At 32.0% G+C, this 14,492-nt stretch overlaps 1 protein-coding gene across 5 annotated transcripts in view; it reads right to left on the bottom strand.

Annotated features, from left to right (window-relative positions):
- Positions 1 to 14,492, bottom strand: part of LOC106466279 (DENN domain-containing protein 5B-like) — an 82,860-nt gene that overhangs the window by 50,413 nt on the left and 17,955 nt on the right. For all 5 annotated transcript variants that reach the window (XM_022394938.1, XM_022394947.1, XM_022394953.1 and 2 more), the window contains exons 4-7: positions 11,321 to 11,696; positions 7,002 to 7,127; positions 4,487 to 4,671; positions 3,099 to 3,444 (exon numbers count right to left, since the gene is read on the bottom strand). In XM_022394938.1, the coding sequence (XP_022250646.1) occupies positions 3,099 to 3,444; positions 4,487 to 4,671; positions 7,002 to 7,127; positions 11,321 to 11,696 (1,033 nt within the window). The remainder of the gene's footprint in view (positions 1 to 3,098; positions 3,445 to 4,486; positions 4,672 to 7,001; positions 7,128 to 11,320; positions 11,697 to 14,492) is intronic.

Genomic DNA, 14,492 nt, shown 5'->3' with positions numbered 1-14,492 from the left:
TTGCTCATTTCACTTTATTTGTAAAAAATTTACTAGTTAACATGGGCTAATAACAGTTAACAAGTTAAAAATATGCCACTGTTAAGTCATTAACCTAGTTACATGAACAGGACTCCAGTTCAGTTATGACTAGCTCTACTATATATATATATATATATATAGCTACAGTGTAGGCTCTGAAAAGTGAAAAGTCTGGCTATTTTCATATGCCACTTAATCACAGCCTTATTTGATTTACTGATTTCAAAGTACACGTGTTTTATTGTTTGTACAGCTTCTTCCTAGCTTGTACTGTAAACCGTACACATAATAAATTTTAATATTATTTCTAAACTTATATTTGTATCAAAACCTTCTTACACAAAAATTTATGTTTTTATACTTAGATATTCCATCTTCCGTAACAATCCTATACTCTTTTCTCAACCTTAATGACTCTGATTAGTCACATAGCATCCTTTACTATACTGGTGAAGTTTTTTTAAATGTTATAATATATACAAATGTAGTATTTAATACCAACCCTAGAATGTTCTTGAATGTACATTCTACGTAAACAATTAAAGGCTATTTGTTAATAAAAAGTGAAATCGTGTGTATTATCTTCATAGTCACACAATGACTGTTGTGTAATAAACATAATATCAGCTGTATGTAAATATTTCAGCTATAAGGAAGATTTTCATAGTGAGTATGTGTGCATATGTTGTGAAGCAGTGCCTAAATTTAGTAGAAATACTACATTTATTTGAAACCATCTACAACTTCTTCACAATGCTATATTCAGGGAGCTGTGTAAAAGCACTACTGTTAAAACTCCAACAACAACAGCTTTAACTGGATCACCTCATCACAGCATTGAAACAACTGTTTCACTGTCTTCATCAGTTACCAGCAGTAACATTAGCTATATTACTTCAATTTCACCATTTGTACAATGATCATTGAAGAGAAAATCAAGTACACAAGAGTTATTAGCAGCTAAAGTTCAGTATCCTAAGAAGAACATAATGCAGAAAATGCTAATAGAGGTATTAATGCAATACAGAGCTGCGGTAGGCATCTATTGCAAACTGTGGGAAAACATGGCTTTTAATGTTGGTTGAGTCTCTGGATCTGAAGTACCAATTGCTCATTAAACAAGGAATTAAGTGGGAATCTCATCTCAAGACTATACACTAGCATCAAAGAAGTGGTCACAAGCCAACTTTGCAAGACAAATGATATGGACCTATAGAACAAATGATCAGTACCTTGGGTTGGCTATTCAGTTCATACATCAACAATGGGTTTTGAAAAGTTATAATCTTCAAAACAGTAAGCTTCTCCCACCACATAGGGATGAAGTTATAGTTTAGAGTCTAGAAAGCTGGAAGATCTTGAATAAAGTTGAAATAATTGTGGCAAATAACACTTCTAATTGTGTGAAAGCTGTCGGTAAGATGGATCGAAAGTTAATGCCATGCTTTGGCCATGTGCTGAACTTAGTTATCAAAAAAAAGGAGTAAATACTTGAAACAAACATTGACCACACACTGTTTTACTTTGATTGAACATTTCCATCAAAGTGCCATTTCCAAGTATTGCCTCATAAACTAGCAAATGCAACTTAGTTTACCAGAAAATAATTTGATCACCTGATGCAAGACCAAGTGAGAGGTTTCCAACAAAAGATGGAGTGATTATAAAAATCTTAGCTCCGTAGTTAGGGTCAGACAAATCCTAGAAAAGTGTGATCTATTCCAGTTCACCACACACTCCATTCTGGAACCCCGAATTTCCAGGAGCAAGTCTATTCTTTGAGAGTCTAAATATGCATCCATCTGGAGGTGACAGGCTAAAGCATGTTGTTCTGACAAACATAGTAGACAAGGCATAGCTATCCCTTAATGTGATTGAGCAGTAAACGTTCCTGAGGAACAATGCTCTGGAAACAGTGTAATAAATGAACCAAGTTCCCGAAAATTTAAAAAGCAAACCGACCATGATTTATCCAATCCCCTTTATGGAAGGCGCAGACTCAAAAGCAACCAGGGAAAAACCCAAAACATCACACACTCGATTTACCACCTGAAGAAAAGGAGCTGGAGGCAGCTATAAGATCACAGACAGCCTCAACTGAGATCACCCCCCAAGGCTTTAGTTGCCAACTTTTCATGATGTCTCATCAAGTGGTTTGGTCATATACCAATAAAACACATCTATAAAAAAGTTTCAATATGTTTTAATAGAGCAAGAATTAAAATTTTCATATCATAGTAGAGTATATAAAGTGGTATTAGCAGTAGTTTATGTTTAATACAAAACTTTCTAGTCCAAGCAAAAGTGTTTGTGGGTTAAATTATGTATGTTTGAGAGCTACTGAAATTTTCTTATTTACACAGATCATTGAGAGATTACTGCATGTTTAAAAAAGAAACAAAATAGTGACCCCATAATTGTCTTGACATCGGTGATTTGCCAAGTAAGAAGTGTTTAGACTACATTCTTAAAAAATGCACCAAAAGATTTTGATAAATTAATTTTTTCCTCAAAACATGCAAATAAAAACCACCAGAAGATATTTATAATATCAAGCAAATGGTAGTTTAAACTAAAACTAGCTAAAAATAAGAAGTTTAACCTTATGCAAGAATAATAAATTAGTTTAATGTAATTGATTAATGAAGATGATTAATCAGAAAATTTACAGCTGAATGTAAATATTTTTATACACTAGCAAGTCATTATACTTTTGTAGTAAGTGCTGAGATGTAGTGTTAATTTGTGACTTTTCTGCACAGTTAGAAAGTACTAGTTACAGGATAAATTTCCAGAATGTTAAAAAAATTTAGAAATAAACTGCTGGACTGTACAGAAGAAGGGTTATTTAAAGATGTTAAGAGATCCTTAGAGAAGTCATGAAACATAGCAAACTGGCTTGTAGATCTAGGCAATTACTAGAATTTACCAGACACATATCAGATAAATTATTTTTAAAAACTTTTATCCAGAACTGAGTTTGAAAATTTTTGCCAATATTAGAAAATTTCTTTTATAAGAAAATGTGCAAGAAGGTATAATTTAAACACACAATTTCTTGAAATTCAAATGACTACCTGTTCTTTTTGCTATAGCTGTTATCCTTTGTAAGGCTTCACTCTGCTGTAGAATGTGATTATGAGTGCTGGCTAAACTAGTATAAGAGCTACGAGCACTGCTGTCTGAACTGCTCATTCCAGAGTCTCCACTCTCAAAACTCCATGAAAGTTTCCGAGAATGTTGTTGTCTGTGTGAAACTCTTTCATTTAAATTTCTATCTAAACCTTTTGCTGGCTGAGGAATACCAAATTTGTCAAATATATCACATATTTCATCTATTAAGTCTGTTTTGTATGGCAATGTTGGAGTATCTTCTGGTACTTCTAAGTTCTGGTTATCAATGTCAACAAAACACAAGTTTGCCTAAAAAGAAAGAAAGAAGCTAATTGAGTCGCAGTAAATAAAGTATGTAAATAAGAAAAGTTTAACGAAAAAATTTTAATGTTTTTTTTTCAACAAAAATAAAAACTGTTTATCAAGTGCTTTTTTCCCAATTGCATAATATTACTCATAGTATGATCTTGTTCCTAGGAGAGTGCCAAAACTTTACTTAAATTTCTCCATTTCACAGGAATTAAACATGCTTTACTACAAACAATATTTTACAAGAAAAAATAAGAATATATTAAAAAGTGTATTAAAATACGCTCAAGAAATCAATAATTGTTTATGGTAGTAATATTTTGACATTTAAATGACTTTTGTTTCATGGAATTAGTACTTATTTTGATCAATCAAACACTTCTAGTAATAATTCTTGTAATATCAAATTCAACTTATTTTGAGTGTATAATATCTATAATTAAAAGCTTACAATTTTGTTTTTCTGAGTGAAGCTATCTTTGACATCAACCTTTAAAAAAACTTTTTTAAAAGAGGAGTATATTAAAAAATAAAAACGAGGTAAACAAATAATCTAAAAATTACTAAAAGGTACAAGATAATTCATAATCATACAAACAACTGTATAATGTATAGATGTGTGCACACATTTACCACAGCTGGTACTAATGACTTCAAAAACTGGCTTATGCCATTTACGTGTAAAATTTGGGTTTTCAGTAAGAAATTTTAACGAGTTGAAAAGCCTTACAAGTAGTTATATTCATGTTAGGTTTGCCACTGAAGAAAAGATGCAAAAAAAAATAAAAGAGTCCATAACTCTATCCACATTCTTTATTTCTATTACACAAGCATATGTGTGAAAAAATGTAAGAATACTGCATCATGGAAGATATTCAAATTTAGCAACAAAGCATAAAAAAGTTGTCCAACATAAAAATCAACTTATAGAACACAATCTGTGAAAAAAAAAAAAGTATTTCAACAATTTTAAAAGAGCAAAAGATAATTTTTACTGAGCTCAAGAAGTCATAAAAAGCAGGTGAAAAACATGATGACTGACCTCTCCAGGTATACATAGTTGTGACCTATCCTCTGTGCTATGCTGTAATCCCATGACATAAGGAACTGGAGCATCTAGAAAATGCTGGAGAGAGGCAGGAAGAATGGGTACATACACATGTTGCCATGTAAAAGGGAACAACAATATTGAGACACACTCAGCTACTAACATCAACCTATGGTACTCTGAAAGATATAAATAAAAAATAGGCATGTACAATTATTTAAATTAATCATTTTTTATTGTAAATTTTAATACAATTGATAAATTGGCAAATACACTGAGCATTCCACTTTAAAAACTGGAAAAATATTTTACTGCCAATAAGGACATAAATAATGAAGTATGCATAACTAGGTTTTTAAAAGCTAAAAATATGGCTTGAAAAGCCTAAAGACATTATGAAATAAACACAATGATAATATATGAATCTGATGTAGCAAATATGAAATACAGACTGCATTTCAATTTGAATATGGACATATGTCAACTAATTTCAATGCTAAAAAAGGAACCGAAAGTAATGAAAAAATGAATAATGTTAAGCTTTACACAATCCACTGGAATTTATTTGCTACTCACAGAGAGATTGTACTACAAGGTAAAGAAATACTAAGGGGCTATTTTAATTTAGTTAGTGCTACAAATGATTCAAAAAGCTATGACAATCTACAATGCTTAGTCAACAGTGGCATTTCTAGGATTTGTTATTTGGAAAGGGAGTGGGGCAAAGCTTTAGTTGGGGAGGAAGGAAGATTGGGTGTATCAGAAGAAGAGAAGTCAATACTTACACAACACACAGAGCAGAATATTTCTTTTTAAATTATTTTACAAATAATAAAAAAACACTATCAGTATCTAAAACATGTTCATATGATATCAGATTACAAAATAAATACACTCTTCATGAATACATCTAGATGGTCCCTTAATGCTAACAAAACTAAACTTCTAAATATGGATAGGTTAAAGAACACATGTCAAGACCTTTTTTTTTCAGTTACATTTAAATATTAATCAAACTACTATATTATTAATGTATGTCAATAAAGTTAGCATCAAAATCTGGTTTATAACTCAAATTTTAATATTATACAAGTTTTAATTTCATAACTTTTGTGTATTATGTGACATTTTCTTGCTCCAAGTTTCACCCTTACATTGTTTTCTAAGTTTCCTAAGACTTACATACTTAAACATTAGATATTTTTGAGCTAAAATGAATACTTATAGCATCCTTTCCTTTAGTAGGTTATGTACCATAAACTGAAACTCGCATGCCATGCCCCCCCACCGTATCAGATGCTCTCTTTAAAAAATATGAATAATTCTCTCTGACATTTGCTACTGCATTTATTTATAACCAAGAGAAGATTTTAATTTACTGCTTTCCTTACAGGGTTAGCTTGCTATTGCTGAGATTGCCTCAACCAAGTAAGAAAAATATTTGAATGCAAATATGGCTTGACTGGAAAGCTAGTAAAATTATAATAGTTTTAGGACATTGTTTTTTGTTGCATGTTAATATTTTGTGTTCTAAATTACATACTTAAAATAAATAAAAATTAAGTAAAGTAATGATAACACCCATACAAAAAACAGAATTAACTTTCATCAAGACTTCAAGAGCAAAATGGTACAAGACTAACATATAAGTACAAAATTTCTTGTTTTTTATGTATATTTCTTATTTAATGTTATAAAATAAACTAAGATGTCAAAACTAGAAACTTATTAGATTACATATGAAGAATTAAATGAAAAAATTAAATATAAAAAGCATTCCATAGCATGAGCACATCTTTTGAGAGCAGCATGTTCATTTGACCAAAAGTGCTGGTAACTCGAAACCACGTATACACAAAGCTTACCTGCTGTAATAATGCACTTTGGCACTAATACAAGATGGCAGTAAAGCAATAAACCTGAAAGACTGGGATATTTTAATTGTATAAGCTTTGGCTGTAAGAATAAATAATGTATAATTTTCTGTAATAACATGCTAACACTCTAGAAAGAAAAGTGTATTTCAGATTTATTTGATATTTCTTTGTGATAGTTATAAGGTCAGTCAAGTGGACCTAGCCTGTATACAGTGTTAGGGTGAAAAGAAATAACAGGTCAAATATACAGATTTAATGAAAAACCTTTTGATATTCATTTAGAAGGATCCAGAAGTTATGCAAATGACATGTAAAAACTATAAAATGGAAAAGTATTTTCTGACTTCATAAATTCACACACAAATTTTTAGTCAAAATACTTCATTAAAAATCTGAATTTTTGTGTATATAAAAAAAAGACTTGTAATTTTACTAAAGCTTGTCAAGTTTCACAAAAATAAATTTACTAAATTAAAAGTTATAGTATGTACAGTTTCATGGTTAAATGGTGGTGACAAGGTTAGTGAAAATGACAAAGCTGTACAATGACAGTCAAAGATGTATTACAATCACACTTTTTTGTTAATGTCAGCATTCAAAGTTGGCTGGAATACCAAGAACAGATATCTTACCTTGAGAACAAAGTAATACTTGGTTTTCTAATAACACACAAGAAAAAAGTTTAACTGCATTGACCACACCTAAAGTGTGAAAAAATTCCCGTAAGGAGTACTCAAACAGAGGCAATTCCCCAGTACCTGCAAGTTAAGAAAAAATAAAAAATATATTATTTGATTAACAGTTCATACTATTTGGGACTATTATATGAAAATGACATACAGCTTTAAAGAAATTTGTAGTATTATTATAAACGTTACAAAACTCATGTTTTCATCATTCATGAACCTTTTTTCTTTCAATATCCTTAACCCTTTCCAGTTCATGTATACCAGGTATTACCTGGAGAAAGTGTGCAACATTAAATTTTGAAAAATTATTTGTGATTGATGTATTCCCACAAACTTTCTCAGAAATAAAACTATAACTGAAATGTTGAGGTTTTAAATTTTCTTTTGGTATACGTTTTATTAACACTTGTCTTGGATGAAATAATAATACAAAATCAAAACTTTAACCCTAATTGTCAGTTTTTAGCCTCTGCAGGAAAACTCATCAATAGACAATACAAAAATGGAAATACACAGTTATAATAATTTTAAATATTACTATTTGGTTAAAATTGTTTTAGAACAATGAATTTTTGAAGTTGGTGATGATAAGAACTGCAGTATTAAACTTTTCACATTTTTTGTTATAACTTTCTTGTTTCTAAAGTTTTCAAATTTATTAATACATCGTCTGAAACCTGGGTTTGTATTCTTTTGATAATCTATTTGCTGCAAAGCTCCCTTATTTCCTTACTATTTACACATGAAAGTAAAATTTTAAAAGACACATGAAGTCGACAGGGTCAGTTTCAAGAGTGAATTTGACTTTCTGTTGTCATTTAGCTATGGAATTCTAATACTTGTAAGCCACAGAAAGGTAATAAATTAACTTAATATGTTTCCCTGCACATTTATTTATTTCACTAATGTAATTGCCTTTACAGTTAATATTTTGTATAAAATAACTTTAGTTTTGTAACCTGATCCCAAGGTGAGACCAACAGCTATAACTTACTGCATTGTTTGTACTCATTCAAAACATAAGTTTATGTGTTTTTGAATATGTTAAATATATTACTATGTGTGGATCATAAATAACTTTTATATATAAAATAGAGAGAGGTAAACAATATATATTTATACTAATTTGAATATTTTAGACAATTTTTGTTGTATCATTTTTTCTCAACTAAGAGGCCTAGTATACATGTCATTAAGCCTGCTATTCGTACAGGCCTCAACAATAACTATGAGATCAACAGTTACGCAATGCACGAGTAATAGCATGTAGTGGTTTTTGTTATATTATAAATCATAAGTTGACTAAAAAAATCAAATTTATGTTTCAAAACGTGTAATAGATAGATGTATTTTAAATGTCTGTGTTTCAAATTTGGTGATATTTATGAGTTATTAATGTTTATTCATAAAAATACAAAGTTGGCCAAATACCATACAGTAGCAGTTAAAGGCTTAATGTTGTGGAATTATAATAGTTATTTGACCTATAATACTGTAATAATTATAGAAATGGTGAGAAAAAAGGTATAAAAGAAAAACTATAAGAATGCCACCTTTTTATTGTGTGAAACTGAACTGCATCAAAGTGCAATCATGTGTGCAAAGCTTACATTATGAATAGTTGCCATCCAACCAAACAGAAAGAGTCACACCAGTATAAAGCCTATAAAAGTATAGGCAGTCATACTTTGCCAAACATCAGAAGTATGAATCTAATCCTGACTCCCAGGTCTGAAATAATACATGACAAGTGTGTAGAAATCAAAATTTCGGCTAGTCAAGAATACTTCATGCAACAAACTGTGGTTAAGACTCCATGTTTCAGTAGGAGCAAGAAGTACAATTACACACAAGGTACATGAAACTCTCACTGTTAATAATAGAAACCATTGAAGTAAAAAACTGAAACTCTTCAAAATTGATGTTAAGTATCTCATGGTATGTTCTTTATAAGATGGTTGAGAGCTGGTTACAGATCATAAAAATAGTAAGATACAATTAGCACAAAGTGGCCTTAATGAATGTGTAGCTGCTTGAAGACAGCTGCTGAAAAGAGGTAACCAAATCAAAACGTTCAAATGGGAATCAGTTTACAAAGAGTGGAATAAGCAAAGGTGGAGAAATGCTCTTTATAGATGAAACCATATTTGGAAAAAATTAATGATAAGTTTTTGACAGCTAAGAGGAGAATTTTATAGTAGTCAATGTAGAACTTTTACAGTAAAGAATGGTGATGATCATTAAAAGTTCGAGCTGCACGTCAGCCAATGATGTTAATTTACAAAGCTGATAGCATCCTGACTGCTGATAACTATATGCAGGTTCTTATCCATCATCCCATTCCCTCAGAAATACCACTCAATGGGCAGGAATTCATCTTCTGGCAAGAAAATAACAAGCACACAACAAATGTAGTGAAACAATATCTTGATTGTAGAGAAACTGATGGAACATCACAATCATGACCTGTCCTTCACAAAGTCTCATTATGAACATTCTTGATGCTGTATTGCCTTATGTAAAATCTGAGAACCAAACAACTTAATTGAACTTTGGAGAGTAATAAATTCAGGGCAATTTGAACACTAATCAACAATCATTTACTGATATACTGTATGACAGCATGAAAACAAGGTATAGTTTTCTGAGCAAAACAAAGGACTCTCATACAAAATACTAATGCACTACACAACTTATTTACTTTCTTATACACTTTCTGTGATAACATTTTGTAGCATTAATAAATTTATCATCTGTTTGTCATTACTTATTGTTTCTGACTCTTGTAAGTGTATTGCTTGTGTGTTTCCATAATTATTTCCATTACATACATACATACAAACACACACGTGTGTCATGGGTGAATAGCAATTTCTTGCAGATGATTATTTGCCTTAGCAAATAGTAAAACATGGTCATTTAATTCTGTATTCTACAACTGGCCTTGATACTTAGTGAAAGCCAAATGTTGGTATAGGCAAATAGCATAAAGCTGAATTGAATACTGCTTTAAACATCATTACTTTTTAATCTGTCTATGACCTCAAATTTGTTATCTTAGTGAACTTATACAATACATATGGCCAAGTAAAATGTTTACACCAGTTACTTCTGAAAATCAGATTACTGTTTCGTACAACAGTTTAAATAAAGTGGGATTACAAATAATCACAAAATATTAATTCAATTAGTTACATAAAAAAGATAAATTTAAAAATCAGTTAACTATCAAGTAAGGTATGTTTTAATCAAGGTTTCTTCACAATACTGCATACACAGTATGTGCAGGCATTAAGAAAATGGTTAGGCAAATATTAAATATGCCTAAATACGTAATATTTAACTAGGCAAATAATCATTTGCTTAAAATTACTATTCACCAACAACACACACACACAAATATATATATAACCAACCTGTAGATTTTTCTTAACTCTGCTCTGTATCTTAAGTGTTCTCAATTTCCCAAAAATATATTAATATGAAATCAGATATCTGTGCTATTGTAGTTTGAAAAATAAAAATAATTTAGAACCAAAACAGAAAATTAATAAATATCTATATTTCATTAATCCAAAAAAAAACATAGATTCAAACCATTTAACACAAGTTGTATACATTTACACAGGAAATAGATTTTCAGATTATGAAAATTTTCTCAATTTCTATCTCACAGATGAATTTTTGTGTAAAAAAGAATTAAACTCATATTTAAAAATTATAAGAAAAATTTAATGATTAAAAGTGCACATTAAGATTCTGAATCTAAAATTAAATAATAGTACAGAACTATTCAAAACAATTTTTATGTTAAAATCAAAAGAATTTTAATATTTTGAATGCCACAAATACAGTTCATTTCTGAATTAGAATATGATCAATACAGAAACCTGACACAAAGTACTTTGAGTTAAGATAAAACCTTAAAAAACTGAAAACATAATCAGAATAACAAAGAATGATGAAGAGCCTTAAAAATTTGAAAATTACAAATCCAAACATTCAAGTATGTTCATCACAGTAACATTCATAACACTTCCAAACTTAAAAACACAAACACTGCAAAACAGTGACTTATTTTTTTCCATATTATTTTCAAACAAGTTAATTTGTGTAAAAAAAAACTGTTAATCTGCAGTTAACATTTCAGTCTTTTTCAGTGGCATATTACTCTGTTATCATGAAATTAATGTCAACAAACATAACACACAATAATGATGAATTATTCAACCAGAAAACCAACACATGGAAGTTTTACTCACCTGGCCTTTGGCACATGACTGATTGACCACAGCAAGAAAATTTAAGACTTCGGCCAGGTGGTGGCAGTGGTACCTCATACAAGATATTATATACATAACACTCTAGTGGTAATTGTGGTGGATCTTGTGAAGCCACAAGACTATAAAGACCTTCAAGAAAACTCCTGCATGCCACAATTATGGGTAATTGAGTTATTAGACAAATACACTTGGTAACATAAAGGGTGTCTCTTATAACATCGTATAGCGAGTCCTTTGCAGAATGTTGCCGAGATCCTAGTTTAAAGGAGCGAGGTAAAGAATGAGTACCTCCAGAATCACCATTCACCAATGCTGCTTGAGCTTTACTGCTACTGAGTTCTGTAAGATGCATTGCCTTAAAAGAAAAAACAAAAAACATATTCAGATATAAAGCATTTCTATAAATAATAGCTTAAAACATTTGTTATTTTACACAACTTCATTAAGTTTTTGTACTGCAGTGAAACAGAATTTCAGATAGTCTTGGCTGTCATCATGATCCCTCATAATTAACCCTTATGTTAACTCTTTCCATACACAATCAGTAGATTACACTGACCTTGTAGCTCCAAAGTAACCATCAGATATTCCATTCTATAACTTTTACTATGGTTTGTGTACCTTCACAAAATTTGGCAAACTTTCAGTAAACATTACAAGTCTTTAGTATACAAAAAATAACATTTTTTTATTCACTATTTTTATTAAAGATTTGTCAAAGTGTTGAGTACTCTGCATGCAAGTGATTTTCATGTTAAAATTAAAAATACTTTTCTTCATCTGCAAGTTTCATTTGTGTAACCACTCAATAAATATCAAACTTTTTTTTTCAGTTAAGCTATATATTTAATTACCTTAACTCTATATGGACTCTGTCAATAATTTGATCAACTTTGTAACCACCATGAAAAAAATACAATAAAGCTAAGTTACCTTTTTTTTTTTTCAGAATTATTGTAAATTGTAACATGAAAGTTAACATTTTCGAACGGTAAAAATGTATTTCCAACAGATACATACCTATATGTAAACTTTCTGCTTGCCACTAACCTTAAAAGTCTCATCTAAAATCACGTATTTCCATATGATATTTTGCATACAAATTAGCAGGTAACAACCCTTCACCAAAAGGAGTGTGACACATGATACCTTACTTCTCTCACATTTAGCTAGAATCCTACATTGAAGTTGTGAAGGGACAAGTGCATAAGATACTGAGATGAATCCCCTTTGGGAAGTGCCCAAAAGGAAATGATTGAGTGCAACACCCTACACAATGGAATAATATAGGGGCACACCACTGGGAGACTGCACCTCATCTGTACAGGGTACACTCTTCAGCCACAAAAAAAAGAGACATGTTGCTAAATCGGGCAGAAAACAAGCACAGTCCACAATCCAAATCCTTATTTTTCATCTGGTCTGTGATAGGAGGAGGGTCTACCATCTTCCTGAGTAGTGGCTTATGTTGCCTTGTCCATCACCTATCCAACATCAGACCACCTGGAAACCTGACCATCTCGGCAGTGGTAGGATTGGGAAGTCTGGTTGGAGGGGTGAACTGTATATAGTGGGTCAACTCCAGTTCAAAATCAGGCAGCATCAGGTATTTTTAGTCCAGTCTGCCATAGGAGGAGGGTCCCTACTATCTAAACCAACAGAACACCACTGTGATGCTCTCTACTGCGTGGATTTGGTCACATTCAGGAGGAATCCTTCACAACCTCAATAACTAGGAACTGGTGAGTGGTAAGGACCCCTATTCTCCACTAGAAGAAAAAGGGGGGTGAAAGTGCATTGGGGAGCCTGGAGGAGTGCAACACCATAAGATAATGCAATGAGTGGCCATAAAAACTTTGTTTTTAAAAGCATGCCAGCACCAGTTTATTCAACAAGCCATGGGGGAGGGATAACTATCCCTTTCCTGGTTTATTCATGATAGCCCATGAGTAGGTACAGTCTGGATCAAGTCTTGTTTAGGAAATTATGCACTGTGAGGTGATATCTAGCAGTCTTGTGGAACACCCCATCTCATAAGTGAGCACTATATCAGGCCTTGAAGACCCTACACTATGTGGATTTAAAATAAGAATACCATGGTAGGCAACACTTCCCACTAAGCAGGATCCAGTGAGGTATGGGAGGAGTTCTAGATAGGGAAGACAAAAAGAACAAAGCCCAATCAGAGCTGGTATGATGTATATAGAATGGCAACTGGAGGCAGCCTGTAGCCTAATGAAGAAGAAATGGCCAGATGATGAAGACAGTGTACAAAGAGAGTGTGAAGACTGTCCACATGCCAGCCTGAACAATCTCCTCTAACAAACAACAGTGGAGCAGCCAGGGGGAAAGTAAAGTGTCAGATTTGATGAGAGGTCACTTGGAAGCATTGACAATCACCCTCACCCAAAGGAATGAAATATTCAGAGACTTCTCTGAGTTGACCAACCAACCAAGAACAGCCACCTCCTTGAGGAGGAGAAAAGAATGACTGTAGGAGCATCCTGGGATGGAACCAAATGTGAAAATAAGCATCTGAGACATCCACCTTAATCATCCAAACACCTGAAGCAAAAGACCACTGTAGAGTGAGAAAATTCTCCATGGTAAATTGAGGGAGGTCAAAAAACCAACTGAGACTTGAAATATCTATAACCAGTGAATGGGAAACCAGTGAGGATAAGAAAGAACTTTAGCATGTGGCACCAACACACTCTAGAGAATCAGTTACTTCAGTGAAAATAACACTGGCAGAGGAAAAGAGCCAGACAAAGGAAACTGGTATAAAGGGAGGCAAAAGCACTTAGTAAGAAAGGCAATAAATCAACCAAACATAAAGAATAAATAAGGAACTCCTCAGACGAATGGTGGATTACCATGGAAATAAGGTGAATGGAGAAAACATAACATCAAAGGGTATAGAGTGTAAGAAAAAGTTGGGAAAAAATTAAGCCTAAGAAAGTCAAACAGAGGACACAGGATCTGACCCCAAGTCTGATGAAAAGACTGCAAAGTTTGCAAATCTAAAAAAGACAGTAAAGCTCAATGTTAGGCCCAGGCACATGAGGTAACAAAGGAATGAGAATGGGTCATGCAAAAGCCAAAGTTGAGGTAAAAGCAATCAAATATCAACTTGAACATCTGGAGAGGA

The sequence above is a fragment of the Limulus polyphemus genome, unplaced genomic scaffold, assembly GCF_000517525.1.
Source record: "Limulus polyphemus unplaced genomic scaffold, Limulus_polyphemus-2.1.2 Scaffold73, whole genome shotgun sequence".
Classification (NCBI taxonomy): domain Eukaryota; kingdom Metazoa; phylum Arthropoda; class Merostomata; order Xiphosura; family Limulidae; genus Limulus; species Limulus polyphemus.
This window is presented reverse-complemented; position numbering and strand designations above follow the sequence as displayed.